Source organism: Anabrus simplex, chromosome 1 (genome assembly GCF_040414725.1).
Source record: "Anabrus simplex isolate iqAnaSimp1 chromosome 1, ASM4041472v1, whole genome shotgun sequence".
NCBI lineage: Eukaryota > Metazoa > Arthropoda > Insecta > Orthoptera > Tettigoniidae > Anabrus > Anabrus simplex.
In genome coordinates, this window is record NC_090265.1 from 51,205,688 (window position 1) to 51,222,552 (window position 16,865).

The following is a 16,865-nucleotide window of genomic DNA, read 5'->3' on the forward strand; positions in this document are numbered from 1 at the left end:
GAGGAGACAGTGTGCTCGCAACCCAGTGACGGCAGCCCTCTAAATGTTTTATGTGGTATCTCATTTTTACACGAGGCCAATGCTGGGGCTGTACTTTAATTTAGGCCACGGCCGCTTCTTTCCCACCCCTAGCCCTTTCCTGTCCCCATCGACGCCGTGTGATGAAGCGACGTAAAGTAAATTGTAAAAATGGAAAGGAAATTAACTTATCACTATTAATCATCTAAACAATTCTAATCTAGATTTTCTGTTTATAAAAGCTGAGTTTCCCAATTGACGGCATGCGTAATCCCAGGGGTGCACGCTGGGAGTTCAGAAGAACGCGAAAATTATCCGTAATGCCGGAAATGAACTGGCGTGCTAATCAGATCAGAAAAAGTGAGAGGAAATTCAGGACAACTTAAGAGAAGGAATACCACACAGTTCGGAAGCACACTTTCCAGTTAAATTACGTAGCTAATCGTAGATATTTTCATGGTGTTGTGTGCAAAGTGAGCTATGTGCTGACCAAGCGCTCACCCGATTGTGGATCGACGCATGCTAAATTTCCACTCCTAATTTGCTTCAAGACATTTAATATAATTGAAAAAGCGGATATATCTTCATCTGCTTACACACTCATACACAAGAAAATAAGCACGTGGAAATTCTTCATGTAATGTAGCATTAGAGAGCCAAGGATCTCCTTAACAGTATTTCAACTGTCTTGTGATGAATGTAATTATTAGACTTCCATATAACAAATATGATGCTGTTGTGAAATTTAAAGTTCGTTAAATTCATCATCAATATTTAATGTGAAGCTATAATTGCTTCCTTGTTACGAATATGAAAACTGAAACCTCTATTTTGTGCTTATGTGTTGTAATTTTCCAGTATCAAAACCTTAGTATCCGAAAAATCAGACATACAGTTCAGAGATATCAGATTACACAGGTACACAGTGTGAAGAGTTTGAAAAACGACTGTTCTAGCTGCTTTAACATATGTTCTATCAAGAGCTTCTTCACAGCTAACACAGTAGAATGTCAACCTGGATGATAGTTTACATTTCATTCTTACAACATTTTGTTGAAAACTGTGAAAATCAGGAAGGAGTGAAAGATAGGTCATTATTTTAGGATGTGTATGAAAGAAACAAACAGAATTCTTTGAGAAGGAGAATTTTCAGTATTTAATCACACTTAAAGCTGATGAGAACTTATCTCACTATTCATATGTCATATTAGATACAGATAAGATATGTTTTGTAACACTGACACAGTAGCAAGTTGAAGCTTAGAGACCACCATCCTCGATGCTCTTAGCCAGGGTTTTTTGAATCCACTCATTGTAGTACGCTACGTCTGCGTACACTGCTGGGTAGGTACCATTAATGCAGTCTCCACTCCACGATACAACACCAGTCAGCTGACCTCCACACACCAGAGGGCCACCTGAGTCACCCTGTGGACCAAATAAATACAGATTGATTTATATTTGGAATTCCAATCTTTAAAACAGCCGCATTTCACCTGGCGGTTCTGAAATTGATGACCGATTTTCATAGGCATCTTACAATATTCTGGTTTTTCTTAATGCATAAGATTATAATGTAACTTATTACTTGACATTTGAGAAATTCATGGGTGATATGAAGATAATATTTTATTTCTACGTCTAAAAGTGGCCTATTTAATGGATGTTTATATTATTCTGAAGGGCTGAAGAACATGGAGATGGTATCATGCTCCATAGAAGAAGCTAAACTCCATTTACTGGATGAAGACAGTTTTGGATAGAAATAAATGTTTCATTTTACTAGGTATTAAAATGCGTGTAAGATATATATATATATATTTCAGTATTATTCTGATGAAGTCTGAAGGACAGTTTCCAGTAACACAGTCTCCATCCAAATATAAGTTAAAATACCAGACAGCTGACCTCCACACACCATGGGGCTAGATACTAGCATCAAAAACTTTCAGGAATTTCTTAATAGCACAAAATATAAATCACTCTATATTATACAACGCCTGCCTCCATGGCTGAATGGACAGAAAACAGGTTTTCTGTTTCAGAGGCATTCGGGTCTGATTCCTTTTTGGGTCGATGATTTCAATTGCGTATTGTTAATTCCTCTTGATCGGTTTCTGTATATTTATGTACATCGTAGTATAACACTCAACAATACCAACCACCATAGCAAATACATCACTTCATACAAGGTCGCCGTCAAGAAGGGCATCCGTTCGTGAAATTGGGCCAAACTCATAACAAGTTTGAGAAGTAGGCGGAGAAGAATAGCGAGAATAAGAAGAAGGAGAATATTTGTTTAGAAAAAATTCCCTTAGAACAGCTCCTTTACGACGTTACACATTCCTGCCAACGATTGTGAAGTGTTTGGAAGCTTTACCGAAAACCAATTTGTGAAACCACTCTCATAGAGTTTGTAGTGACTTCTTCAGCTCCCACGATTCGGGGATCCTGCTGATGACTTATTATCTGCATGAAGAGGATTAAGTCAGGTGGTTACAGATCTGAAGCGTGTAATGGATTCTTCAAAGCCGCTACATTATGCCCAGCAATGTATTTTTTTTTTTTATCGAGACTGACGTATGTGCTGGTGCAATGTCGTGCAAAAGAAACCAACAGTTTGACCTCTGTTTTGCCGATCATTTCCTTCTCACCGTGTTCACAAGGTGAAGTAGGCTGGGTACGTACATCTCTTTCTTTACACAACGACTGTTAGGTATAAATACAGTAAGTCACTTTTTATCTGATATCGCCCAGGTGGCTAGAATTTTCTTAATTGCAAAGAATTTGGAAGTTTATTGAACATCTTCCTTTGTAAATTATCCAAATTCCTAATTCATCCTTATATATAAGAGTATTTGCCTCAATTTGGGAATCATTGTAATTACCTAGATGTTAATAATAAGAAAAGAACTTAATTGGGGTGATCACATAAATGGGATTGTAAATAAAGGGTACAGATCTCTGAACATGGTAATGAGGGGGTTTGAGGTTGTACTAAGGATGTAGAAAAGCAGCTCGATATGTTCTGGGTGATTTCCGACAAAATAATAGCGTTACTAAAATGTTGTAAAGTTTGGGCTAGGAAGACTTGGGAGAAAGGAGACGAGCTGCTCGACGAAGTGGTATGCCCCGAGCTGTCAGTGGAGAGATGGTGTGAAATGACATTAGTAGATGAGTAAGTTTGAGTGGTGTCTTTAAAACTAAGAAAGATCACAATATGAAGATAAAGTTGGAATTAAAAGAAAATGGGGTCAAATATTAGTTTATCGGAAGGGGAGTTAGGGATTGGAATCATTTACCAAGGGAGGTGTTCAGTAAATTTCCAATTTCCTTGCAATCATATAAAAAACGACTAGGAAGACAACAGATAGGGAATCTGCCATCTGGGCGACTGTCCTAAATCCAGATCAGTAGTGATTCATTTCTGCCTTTTTTAAATGTCCCTTTGAATTCTAACTTCATCTTAATTTAACATCTTTCATATGTTTAAAAATTCCACTCTAGCTTTTTCATCTACTAATGCCATTCCAAGCCAGCCATCCACTGACAGCTCGAAATATTACACTTAGTTGAGCTGTTCGTGTACTTTCTTCCAAGTCTTCCCAGCACAAAATTTGCGACATTTTCCCAACACTGTTCTATTGCCGGAAATCACCCGGAACAACCAGCGTTGCATTCCTTTGAATCTCTTCCAATACTTGTATAAAGAATTTTTGCTGAGGGTCACACTATTCGTCTTCATACAGTACTCACAATTATTAACCTCAATAGGAAACATTAAATAGCAAATATATTTCCTTATTAGAACAATACTCGAATTCGGGTCTCACTAGTGACTTTTATCCCTTCTCCTTTACATTCTTAATAAAACCCCTAAATACCCTCGTATCCATATGACCGGTCGAGTTGGCCGTGTGGTTAGAGGCGCGCAGCTATGAGCTCGCATCCGGGAGATAGTGGGTTCGAATCCCACTGTCGGCAGCCCTGAAGATGGTTTTCCGTGGTTTCCCATTTTCACACCAGGCAAATGCTGGGGCTGTACCTTAATTAAGGCCACGGCCGCTTCCTTCCAACTCCTAGGCCTTTCCTATCCCATCGTCGCCATAAGACCTATCTGTGTCGGTGCGACGTAATGCAAAATGGCAAAAAAAATAATAGCGTATCCATATGAAGAGATCTGAACCGGAAATCTTTATTTACTATCCTGTTTATGTCCCCCCCCCCAACCTAATGAAGATTTTTCAGTATATTAACAGCTAGGTAGTAACAGTGAACCCCACGAATTACTGTCATCTCTTCAACACAGTAATTAAAACTCAGAGGATTTCTCTTCTTTGTGAAACTTATAACGTTGTCTGCTCTGATAGACAAAAGCCTCATCACCAGGGAAAGTTTCCAGCATTACTTTGCTGTTGCTACTCTCTTAGGTATAGAAGATGATGTGGGAAGGGCAGCTGAATCTTAAAGGGATATAACCAAGCAGACCAGGGCCTCTGAAAGCGCATGCACCGGTGCATTGCACGCCGCAAAGTGCATAAGACGACTTCGCTAAGTTAACCAAAGTGCAGAACCCCAATTTACAGATGACTTGGCAATCCTCTCCAACAACATACAGTTTTGAGCAATAGCACTGTCCCGCTCCTTCCCTACGCCTCTCTCGCTCTCTCCGCCTGTCTGTCACTGCCTTACTTGCTCTGCAGCAGTCCACCATCCGAGTAGATTTGAGCCGAGCTTACCCTGAGTCGCTCCGAGACAAAACGCTGGTCCGAACCGAGCCGAGTCGGACCGATACGCGGTGCACAAAACCTCTGTGCCTCGGTTTGCACTCTTGACATTTTGAGAATTTGAGACGTCCTGAACTAGAGGTAAAAATATTCCGGACATGGTGCTAGTAGAGCCAAGTAAGCCCTATAGGGCTCTATGGAAAACTGAAGTAACAGATGGTTTTAGTGATCACGAAGCTCTTTTAATAGCAGTTAAACATAAATGTGATGGAAAGGGAGGTTGTAAAAGTAGGACTATTAGGCAGAACAATATGGATGATTACGACAAGCTTGAGAATTTTTTTATAAAATAATGATGATCCGTGCTATTTTGAAATGAATCACGATTACCTGACGCTGCTAATAACTAAAATAACTTTCGAGAAAAAAGGAAACGGAATCAGTTATAACATTTGTTTTCTAACCTTAACGACAAAAACGGCCACGCTAAAAATAACTGTTTAAACTTAAAGACAAAAATTTCAATGTATAAGAAAAGCTACGGAAAAAATCTGATCCTTTACTCAGAATAAGAGACTCCTAGTTGATGAAGATATTAAGAAATGTGCTTCAACAAGGCTAAAGTCTCGCCTACATGCCTGGAGAACTACTTTGAGGTTTATATCCAGTGGTTTCAAATCCAAGGTTGCTTGGTGGACAAAGTGGATATCATTACTCCCTCAAGGATTAACGCAAGTTTCAACTTTACTCGTACTACAAGGCAAAATCTTAATCTTATCAAGTGTGGGACGAGTAAAACTGCTTCTACTCTGAATGTTTGGGGGTGGAAAGATTTCTATGGCTGTGGTGTTGTAGAAAGGACAATTTATCATGTCGTCCAAGAATGCCCACTGCATGCTTTCTCGGGTTTCTTGAACTAATTACCATATAACAGACCGTAAGCTATGTTTTAATTACGATATTTGGACATTGACCTAGAAATCTTCTTTACCTAATGTATTCTTCCGTTTTTCTATGTATTAGTCTTCAGCATATATATCCGGCTCCATAGCTAAATGGTTAGTATGCTGACCTTTAGTCACAGGGGTCCCGGGTTCGATTCCCGGCAGGGTCCAATATTTTAACCATCACTAGTTAATTCCGCTGGCACAGGGACTGGGTGTATTTGTCGTCTTCATCATCATTTCATCCTCATCACGACGCACAGGACACCTAAGGTCGTCAAATCAAAATACCTGCACCTGGCGAGCCGAACATTTCCTCGGACACCGCTGGCACTACAAGCGATACGCCATTTCATTTCTTTTGGTATATATACGTCTTCTTCTTTCTTAACCGGTTTACTCTCCACGGTTGGTTTTCCCCTCAGAGTCCACGAGGGATCCCACCTCTACCGCCTCAAGTGCAGTGTTCTAGAACGTGACACTTTGGCTCGGGGGATACAAATGGGAAGGAGGACCATTCTCTCACTCAGGCGGACTCACATGCTAGGCTGAACAGGGGCCTTGTAGGGGATGGGATGACTGGAAGGGATAGATGAGGAAAAGGGAATGAAGCGACCATAGTCTTAAGTTAGGTACCATCCCGACATTTGCCTGAAAGAGAAGTGGGAAGCCACGGAAATCCACTTCGAAGATGGCCGAGAGGGGAATCGAATGCCCCTGTACTCAGTTGATCTCCAGAGTTTGAGTGGACCCTGTTCCAGCCAGCGTATCACTTTTCAAATTTCGCTGCAGAGCCGTGAATCGAACCCGGGCCTCTAGGGGTGGCAGCTAATTACACTAACCACTACAAAACAGATGCGGACATATGAATGTAATATATAAATATCTTGAGTGAAATCTTGAGTATAAATTTTTGATTGTCAAATGTGCAACATGCACTATGTAAATAAATAAATAAATAAATAAATAAATAAATAAATAAATAAATAAATAAATAAATAAATAAATAAATGCATTACTAAGATCAAACTTCCTCGCTATCAGAACATGCGCTGCATATTAATGGTGTAAACGTAAACTGTTGCCATAGAACGTTGGAAAACCAAAGTTAGTAGTTCTATGGTCCAATCGATATTCGTATATCGATATGTAGTTACTACCTGAGCCGCGAATGGATGCTTCTAAAGACCTATAATACTTCTCTATTTCGTACATCCATAGAATATTAACTAGCCATTTCTGCCCATACAGTTACTTAAACACTTCTCACCGCTTACTAATAAACTAACCCTGTAGAAAACACCAAGCATGTACCGAGCTCGATAGCTGCAGTCGCTTAATTGCGGCCAGTATCCAGTATTCGGGAGATAGTGGGTTCGAATCCCACTGTCGGCAGCCCTGAAGATGGTTTTCCGTTGTTTCCCGTATTCACACCAGGCAAATACCTGAGGCTGTACCTTAATTAAGGTCACGGTCGCTTCCTTCCCACTCCTAGACCTTTCCTGTCCATCGTCGCCGTAAGACCTATCTATGTGGCTGCGACGTAAAGCAACTTGCAAAGAAAAAACTAGACACCAAGCATTGGTTTGCGGCGAGAAGTGAACTTTCCTGCAGTTAACTCTATATCAGTCCTTTAATGGAGGTGACGAATAGAACTTTTAACCTGGAAAATGCGATCACTTGTGCAGAAGGAAGCGAACAATAAGTCTACGACTTACTTCGCGGAACAACGACACCACACGCCGCCCATTGATTGGATATTGCTAACAAAAGCAGTGGTTCGTGGTGCTTTCTTGTCTCGACGGGTGCTTTATTCCAGCATCAAACGTGTTGTTTTGAGACGTTAGTTTTAGTGTAGTACAGCTTGAAGGCTTCATTACTAGCAAGTATTAGAGAAGAATGAACGTGGTTCGAGCACGGAATGTGAAGAGGTGGGGAAGAACCTAGACAAAGAAAGCACGCAGGATACCTGTGGAAGGTACGAAATTCAGAGGATGGTGGAGGATAATATGAGGAGATATAGCTGAGTTGGATCTCGTCAATAAATAGTGCCATAAGATGATACCGTGGACCAAAAATGTGGAGGAAATTCATGAAGGCGGTCGACCTGCAATGATGAAAACATGCGCTGAAGAAGACTAGAAGATGAAGAAGAACAAGAAGTCATTTTGTTACAGTTCCCGGTGTTAATCAATTCTATAGGTGGGCTAAAAATTCATTTCCAAGCATGAAAATCCGCCGGCGAAATCTAATCTTTAACAGTAATAATAATAGTATGAAATGTACTCTACGTCAATCTGGATAGACTACTTACGTGACAAGCACTAGGACCTCCTTCGAGGAAGCCCGAACACAACATGCCTGGCAATACGTGAATAGCGAAGTCTTCGTAGATCCTTACGCAATCTTCTTGCGGGATAAGAGGTTCATCCAACTCCTGGAGAACTTGGGATACGACGGGCTGCAAGAAAAAATAAATAAAATAAAATTGTATTCTGTTGTAAAACATCATTCACAGAGAACACGTATATGAGGGTGAACAACATGAAGTCAGGCCAGCTGGGCAAAACCTGAACGTTCTCCTCAGAAAGGCGTCAGAGACATGCATGGGTGTTTACCAAAGTCCTAAGTCCTAAGTCGTGGCAAGGTGCTATGCGTACTGGTCTAGGTAAGCACGCAGAGCTGGTGTGCTTCCTTCGGTGATACTGGCGGGGATAATCTGGTAGATCGGGTGATCTGTAGTAGGAAAGGAGTGCGTAGGTTAATTGGAGAAGTGGAAAGGTATAGTGTATGATGAAACAGACTGAAGAACTGCATCTGATCGGACCAAGGACCGGTGTAAACTTCTTACTTTCATATTTCCTATCCGAGCTTTCTTGGTCCACTCCGGTTCTCTTCCTAGTATTACATTTGCGAGGAATTGGGAGTCTTCCATTTTCACGTCCTCGTGGTTATTCCCTTCCTTTAACTAATAATATTCATTCTTCAAAGCATCAGACCTCTTCATTATTTCCTCTGATTTGAGGGAGTTTTTTAGCAGCTGTATTTCTTCCTTAAGGAATAACTGCCACCACCTTCCCCGCTATTATTTTCGGCTTCGTACTTTCCCTCTACGTCCATTCATTCCTGAGAATGTGTTGGACGTCACTCAACAATCTTAGTTTTGATCGTTTCAGCATCCCTATTCTCTCTGTTTTTTGTTTTTTTGTTTTGTTTTGTTTTGTTTTGTTTTGTTTTGTTTTGTTTTGTTTTGTTTTGTTTTGTTTTGTTTTGTTTTGTTTTGTTTTGTTTTGTTTTGTTTTGTTTTGTTTTGTTTTGTTTTGTTTTGTTTTGTTTTGTTTTGTTTTGTTTTGTTTTGTTTTGTTTTGTTTTGTTTTGTTTTGTTTTGTTTTGTTTTGTTTTGTTTTGTTTTGTTTTGTTTTGTTTTGTTTTGTTTTGTTTTGTTTTGTTTTGTTTTGTTTTGTTTTGTTTTGTTTTGTTTTGTTTTGTTTTGTTTTGTTTTGTTTTGTTTTGTTTTGTTTTGTTTTGTTTTGTTTTGTTTTGTTTTGTTTTGTTTTGTTTTGTTTTGTTTTGTTTTGTTTTGTTTTGTTTTGTTTTGTTTTGTTTTGTTTTGTTTTGTTTTGTTTTGTTTTGTTTTGTTTTGTTTTGTTTTGTTTTGTTTTGTTTTGTTTTGTTTTGTTTTGTTTTGTTTTGTTTTGAAGTGACAACGTCTTCATCCGAGCGGATGTGTGTACTGCAACAAATAAAACACTGTCTGCTTTATCAATCTAAGTTAATCTAAGGTCACTCGATACATATACACACGTCAGCGTTAGACGGTTGGCCATAATGATAACTAATTTGAAAGAAATAATTCGATATTTCGCTCCGTTGCGATTATATCAACTGCTGCATTTAGCCAATCATATCGCTTGCGGGCAAAATCAAATGGTTTTGGAGCAGCACTTTTTCGAAATCTGTACGTGGCCTATGACCGGCATGAGAGACCCAGAAGAATAAAACTTCGCCTGGAGAGGGGTTTGGATACAGCTGAGAGCATCTAGCCAAAGCATGTTCGCTACAGTGACACTGGCTGAAACGAACGGTGTGTTCTTAAATCACGTACAGATTTGGCAACAGCGTCACCCAAATCCCATTTGAATTCACCTGCGAAGCGATCTGATTGGCTAACTTTACAAGCTAATAAAATGACAACGATACGAGATATAAAATTATTTATTTCAGATTCCTTATCATTAAGACCAACCCTCTAACGCCCGTATAAAAGGTTCACGTTATTTCCGACCACTCTATATGCAGGATGAATCACCTAAACTTTTGCCACATTTCTCCAGTACCATGCACACCAAATATTTCGATTCCTACCAACATCATTAATAATTTTCCTCTCTCCTGTACATTTGTTCTTTTGGTTTGGAACCGTTCAGGAATAAGTGTTTACTGAGCGAGTTGGACCTGTAGTTAGGGGCTGTGAGCTCGCATTCGGGACATAGTGGTTTCGAACCCCACTGTCGGCAGCCCTGATGATAGTTTTCAGAGGATTCCCATTTTCACACCGGGCAAATTCCGGGGCTGTACCTTAATTAAGGCCACGGCCGCTTCCTTCCTAATCCTAGTCCTTTCGTATCCCATGGTCGCCATAAACCTATCTGTGTCGGTGCGACGTAAACCAAGTTATAAGGTGGTGGTGCTGGTGATTACTGTTTTAAGAGGGAGTACAACTAGGCAACCATCCTCCACATAACACTAATCAGAGAGAAAAAATGGAAGGGATCCAACACTTCGAAAAATGAAGGTATCGGCTAAAGGAAGACAAGGGCAACGAAAGGGCATGAAAGTGAAGGACTCCCTAACCCTCGGAAGCCTAGTGGCGTCGGGGTCGGAAAAGAACTACAGTTGACCAAGGAAGGTCGGATAGGATTGATGAAAGATAGGAGCTTGGCACAAGTGGAAGCAATGCCAGGACTCCGCTCATGACCACGTGGTCGGCAACCCACGCTCCAAAGTTCAGAGCCCTTGGGCCCATTTCTGTCGCCTCTTACGGCAGACAGGGGATACCGTAGGTGTTATTCTACCGCCCCCAACCACAGGGAGACAAAGTTGTGAAAAATGAAATAAGCTCGCGATATGGTCCCGGATATGTCATGTATGATACATCCAAAGAAAGAAACAGCGTCAATGTCAAAGTCTCTTTCTCCCCACCCTAACCCCCTACGAACCCCGTAGAAGGCTATTGTGTTAAAGGGCCTAAGACATAAACTGAATTTTGGAGAATCCTTTCTTAGTGTACCTCTAAGGCAAAAGATGGACCTCTCTTCTAAATTTCATCTTCCTAAATCTTTTGGATCTGGAGATACAGTGAATGGTATCTGGCTTATGAATACCCGGAGGTCCCAGGTTCTACTTGACTAGCTCTGCATGCTGGTTCGAAGTCAACTCAGCTTACATAATAACAATTTTGAGGTCCTGTCTGACAGTGAGACACCAGCCTCTGTCTACAATAGTGACCGAGAGGTTTAATCAAGTTGACCACGCGTCAGCTCTTAATCTGCAGGCCTGCGTGATGAGCGACGGTCGCTTGGTAGACCCAGGATATCAGAACTACAGCACCTTGTGATACGGTTTTCTCAAACGGGACCTTAAACAATAAAACATCGCTTGACTGATGATAATCTCTCTTTCACTTCCAACGTGATATCATTGCTGTTGCCAAATATTGTCGAATTACACAGAGCATATTCAGGATACAACGCCATACGGTGTGAATAATGCAGTACCTGGGAGCAAAGCAATGGTTTGTCTGAAGATAGCCCGCTGCGTGCTGTCGAAGATATCTACTTACATCGGGAGTAAATTGACCCCAGCCTGAGACAGTGCATTCGGCCGGTGGATTCAGTGTGACATCACGTAAGGGAATGGTGCTAATCACTTTTCCATCCAAAGAGAACTCTCCTTCCACCTGAAATAAGAAAATCATTATCAAAACTGAAGGCTGAAATATTCACCACAAGTTCTGGTATATTTCCTGGAAAATAAAACAAAAAATATGCATGTACAATACAACTTCTGTTATCCGGAATAATGTGGCGCTGGGTGGTCCGGATAATACAAAATCCGGATAACAGAGAGTATAAACAAAATGCAACCGATTTCATACAAAGACCCTACAAAAACTTAAAGTAATTGAGCCTATAATAACATTACACAATATATATATTTAACACTTTTATACTGCAGAGTTGATTTTTTCCTAGAACTCAGCGAAGGATGCCACCTCTACCGGCTCAAGAGCAGTGTCCTGGAGAGTGTGACACATGATCGAGGATACGACTGAGTAGGAAGACCAGTACCTCGCCCAGGCGGCCTCATCCGCTATGCAGAACAGGGGCTTTATGGAGCATGCGAAGATTGGAATGGATAGGCAAGGAAGAGGAAAGGAGGTGTCCGAGGCCTTAAGTTAGATACCATCCCGGTATTTGTCTGAGGAGAAAGTGGAAAACCACGGAAAACCACTTCATGGGTAGCTGAGGGGAGAATCGAATCCCCTCTTCTCAGTTGATCTCAGGAGGCTTAATGGACCCCGTTCCAGTCTTCCTACCACTTTTTAAAGTATTCGTGGCTTATCCGGTATTCGAACCCAGACATTCGGGAGTGGCAGCTAATCACACTAACCACTACACCAAGAGGAGGACATTAATATACACTGACTGACAGAGCAAATGCAACACCAAGAAGGAGTGGTCAGAACTTTATGCCAATTGCAGGGTAGACTGACGTCACTGAGGTATGCTCATGATGTGAAATGCGCCGCTGTGCTGCGCACGTAGCGAACGATAAATGGGACACGGCGTTGGCGAATGGCCCACTTCGTACCGTGATTTCTCAGCCGACAGTCATTGTAGAACGTGTTGTCGTGTGCCACAGGACACGTGTATAGCTAAGAATGCCAGGCCGCCGTCAACAGAGGCATTTCCAGCAGACAGACGACTTTACGAGGGGTGTGGTGATCGGGCTGAGAAGGGCAGGTTGGTCGCTTCGTCAAATCGCAGCCGATACCCATAGGGATGTGTCCACGGTGCAGCGCCTGTGGCGAAGATGGTTGGCGCAGGGACATGTGGCACGTGCGAGGGGTCCAGGCGCAGCCCGAGTGACGTCAGCACGCGAGGATCGGCGCATCCGCCGCCAAGCGGTGGCAGCCCCGCACGCCACGTCAACCGCCATTCTTCAGCATGTGCAAGACACCCTGGCTGTTCCAATATCGACCAGAACAATTTCCCGTCGATTGGTTGAAGGAGGCCTGCACTCCCGGCGTCCGCTCAGAAGACTACCATTGACTCCACAGCATAGACGTGCACGCCTGGCATGGTGCCGGGCTAGAGCGACTTGGATGAGGGAATGGCGGAACGTCGTGTTCTCCGATGAGTCACGCTTCTGTTCTGTCAGTGATAGTCACCGCAGACGAGTGTGGCGTGGGCGTGGAGAAAGGTCAAATCCGGCAGTAACTGTGGAGCGCCCTACCGCTAGACAACGCGGCATCATGGTTTGGGGCGCTATTGCGTATGATTCCACGTCACCTCTAGTGCGTATTCAAGGCACGTTAAATGCCCACCGCTACGTGCAGCATGTGCTGCGGCCGGTGGCACTCCCGTACCTTCAGGGGCTGCCCAATGCTCTGTTTCAGCAGGATAATGCCCGCCCACACACTGCTCGCATCTCCCGACAGGCTCTACGAGGTGTACAGATGCTTCCGTGGCCAGCGTACTCTCCGGATCTCTCACCAATCGAACACGTGTGGGATCTCATTGGACGCCGTTTGCAAACTCTGCCCCAGCCTCGTACGGACGACCAACTGTGGCAAATGGTTGACAGAGAATGAAGAACCATCCCTCAGGACACCATCCGCACTCTTATTGACTCTGTACCTCGACGTGTTTCTGCGTGCATCGCCGCTCGCGGTGGTCCTACATCCTACTGAGTCGATGTCGTGCGCATTGTGTAACCTGCATATCGGTTTGAAATAAACATCAATTATTCGTCCGTGCCATCTCTGTTTTTTCCCCAACTTTCATCTCTTTCGAACCACTCCTTCTTAGTGTTGCATTTGCTCTGTCAGTCAGTGTATATATATATATATACTAATATCAAATCAGTGAAAAACATAAGTAAAACAAAAAAGGAACATAAAAATCTCGACAAATAAAAGTTATGTTCATGTTCCTTTTACTCTTTTATCAGAAGGTTGTTATCGTAGCCTATTTAACTCGCTGCAGTCATTTTCCGGATTCTTCTACAGTGACACTAATTTCCATCCTTAATTCCATTTTATGGTTCAGTCTGCAAGCCTTCGCGAATTTACTAAACGCCGCCAAAATTCTCTGTTTGTTACTAGTTCTCTGGCCTCGTGTAGTTCTATGCCTCTTATCTTTAAATCGTTATAAACTGAGTATAACCATCGTCGTCTTGGTCTCTCTCTACTTCTCTCAGCCTTCACAACAGAGTCAATTATTTTCCTAGGTGTCCTATTCTCTTCCATTTGCCTCACATGACCGCAACACCGAAATCTGTTTCTACAGCTTCATCCATCGAGTTCATTCTTAACAGCCTTTATCTTCTCGTTTCGAGTACACTCCTGCTATTTTCCCACCTGTTTGTACCAGCAATCATTGTTGCTAATTTCATGCATGTTACTTCTGGCTTACGAATAAGTTATCCTAAGTCCACCCAGTTCACTGCCATAAAGCAAAGTTGGTCTAAAAACACATCGATGTAAAGATAGTTTCTTTCTTACAGAATACTGCTGATCAGAACTACGAGCTCACTGCATTAGCTTTACTGCGCCTTGAATCAATCTCACTTACTATACTACGATCCTGGAAGAACAGGTGTCCTAAATACTTGCAATTATCTACTTGTTCAAACTTTTTATTACCAATCTGACACTCAATTTCTTGGATTTCTACCTACTGATATCAATTTAGCCTTGGAAAGGCTAATATTGATACACATTACACTTATTTTCAAGTTCCTTTTTTTGCTACTTGTTTTACGTCGCACTGACACAGATAGGTCTTATGGCGACGATGGGATAGGAAAGGCCTAGGAATAAGGAGGAGGCGGCCGTGGCCTTAATTAAGGTACAGCTCCAGCATTTGCCGGGTGTGAAAATGGGAAACCACGAAAACCATCTTCACGGCTGCCGACAGTGGGGTTCGAACCCACTATCTCCCGAATACTGGATACTGGCCGCACTTTAGCGGCTGCATCTATCGTGCTCGGTTGTTCAAGTTCCAAGATAAGTATTAGAATGCAGGCGTTCGGCAAAATTTGCCATTAAGACCAAGTCGTCAGCATAGGCCAGATTGTTTACAACATATCCACTCAACTGAATACCTCCCTACCACTTTATACCTTTCAAGAGATGATCCATGTAAACTACCAACAACAAAGGTGAAATATTACAGATTTGTTGAACCGAAAGGTACTAATCTCCGGAAACCGGTTTGGATATCGGAGAGCTAGAATATGAGAGGGCCGGATATAAAACGTTGTACTGTACTGTATTTACACGGTGGGCAGACTAACACTTGCCCGGGAAATATTCATATAACTGACGCGTTTTTGACCCGTTTTAATGAACAGGAGAATTGGCCATCAAAGGAAATACTGGAAACCGTGATTTCGATGCACCAATTGGTTGTCACATGGCAGCTCATGCGCATCTCCTGAATACGTCGCTGTTATATTACGTGTGAGTGAGAGAAGCAGACGTGGTAGTGACCAGTTGAATGCAACAGAAAATGGTGCTCACGACATAACAGCGCCTGTTCATTGTCGACTGTTACGCGAAGCATGATTCGTAGAAAAACCTGTGCGGAACTGTTTGAGCAAGTGTTCAAAACTGGCAGTGTTTTGACAAACCCTTCAGGAGAGTCTGCAATGCAAAACTTAGTGGCAAAATGGTGTGAAACGGGATCTGCAACGAATAAAAACCGTAACCATCCAAAAAGAGTTCGAATACCAAAGAACATTGCTGGAGTGACAGAAAGCCTTTACGAATACCGATGAAATCTCAACTCCATTTATCTTTGCAAGTGGGAATTTAAGAAGATCATCGTTTCGAAACATTATCGAAAATGACCTGCATCTGTATACTTACAAATTTACTGTTTGCATGCTTTAAAGCGTCCAGCTGTACCTTCGCGTGTTGAGTTCTGTCGGTGTTTTCCGAATGAATTGGAATCAAGTCTTTTAATTTCTTTAGTTATGGCCATTTTCAGAATCTCCTATGATTTTCATTAAGAAGGGTCAATCCAGCATCAGTCCTATTGCAAATATTTTCCTGGCCAATTTTATTTTGCCCACCCGGTGTATCATGAGCTAAAATCAATTCAGTGAGGTTTATAACACGTTATGGAGATAGCAAAGTTTCAGGATAAGTCCTACACGAAGAAAATAAGAGTGTTTATGAACCCACAGTAAATTTCTTCAAAGATAAATGTCACTTGGAGTGAACTGAGTTTTATGGACTTCTTCCTGGAGAATGAGGAGGTACACCAAGTTTTTGAAGATTTTAGGGAGAGATATTGCTTACCATGGAGATGAGATTAAAGTGACAGTGACGGTCCAGATACCTAATTTCAAATCGTCATTTCAATCCGAACATTTCATTTCGATTCGTTAAGAAGAAGAGTATGATGTCACTTGCAGTTTGCAGGCATTTGGTGCCATTAAAGGTACAAGAACGTCAATTTTTCTCTGCCATGGTAGAGGAGACGCAAATTTTACTTGTCAGAAATGATTTCAGTGCCCATATTTCAGGAAATATATAGCGAAATAAACATTTATCTACCCCACAATATCCAACTAATCTTAAAGAACTTACCTTAGGAAACTGTTTATGAATTATAGAGAATCACCGTACTTCTCATGTCGTAAATATATCATGCAATGCTGTGTATTAACAGTAAAATGTAATTCATTGCAGGAATAACAGCGCTGTGATGGGTTACATCGACACTGCTACTACAAATCTGAACAAGCTCTCGTATTATGGAGGCAGAACGTGAGTATGAAAGAGGATTTGTTCGCAGACGTTATCAGATTCCGCAAATAACATTTTTCTATGTAGATAGGTCTACACTGACTTAGAAAATGTCATGGGATAGTCACCTGATAG

The 16,865-nt window shown here is 41.8% G+C and overlaps 1 protein-coding gene across 1 annotated transcript in view; it reads right to left on the reverse strand.

Moving 5' to 3' along the window:
* Positions 1-1,153: 1,153 nt before the first annotated feature.
* LOC136860941 (trypsin-4) overlaps positions 1,154-16,865 on the reverse strand; it is a 58,336-nt gene continuing 42,624 nt past the window's right edge. The window contains exons 5-7 of the mRNA XM_068227155.1: positions 11,532-11,648; positions 8,004-8,150; positions 1,154-1,446 (exon numbers count right to left, since the gene is read on the reverse strand). Of these exons, the coding sequence (XP_068083256.1) occupies positions 1,279-1,446; positions 8,004-8,150; positions 11,532-11,648 (432 nt within the window). The 3' untranslated portion in view covers positions 1,154-1,278. The remainder of the gene's footprint in view (positions 1,447-8,003; positions 8,151-11,531; positions 11,649-16,865) is intronic.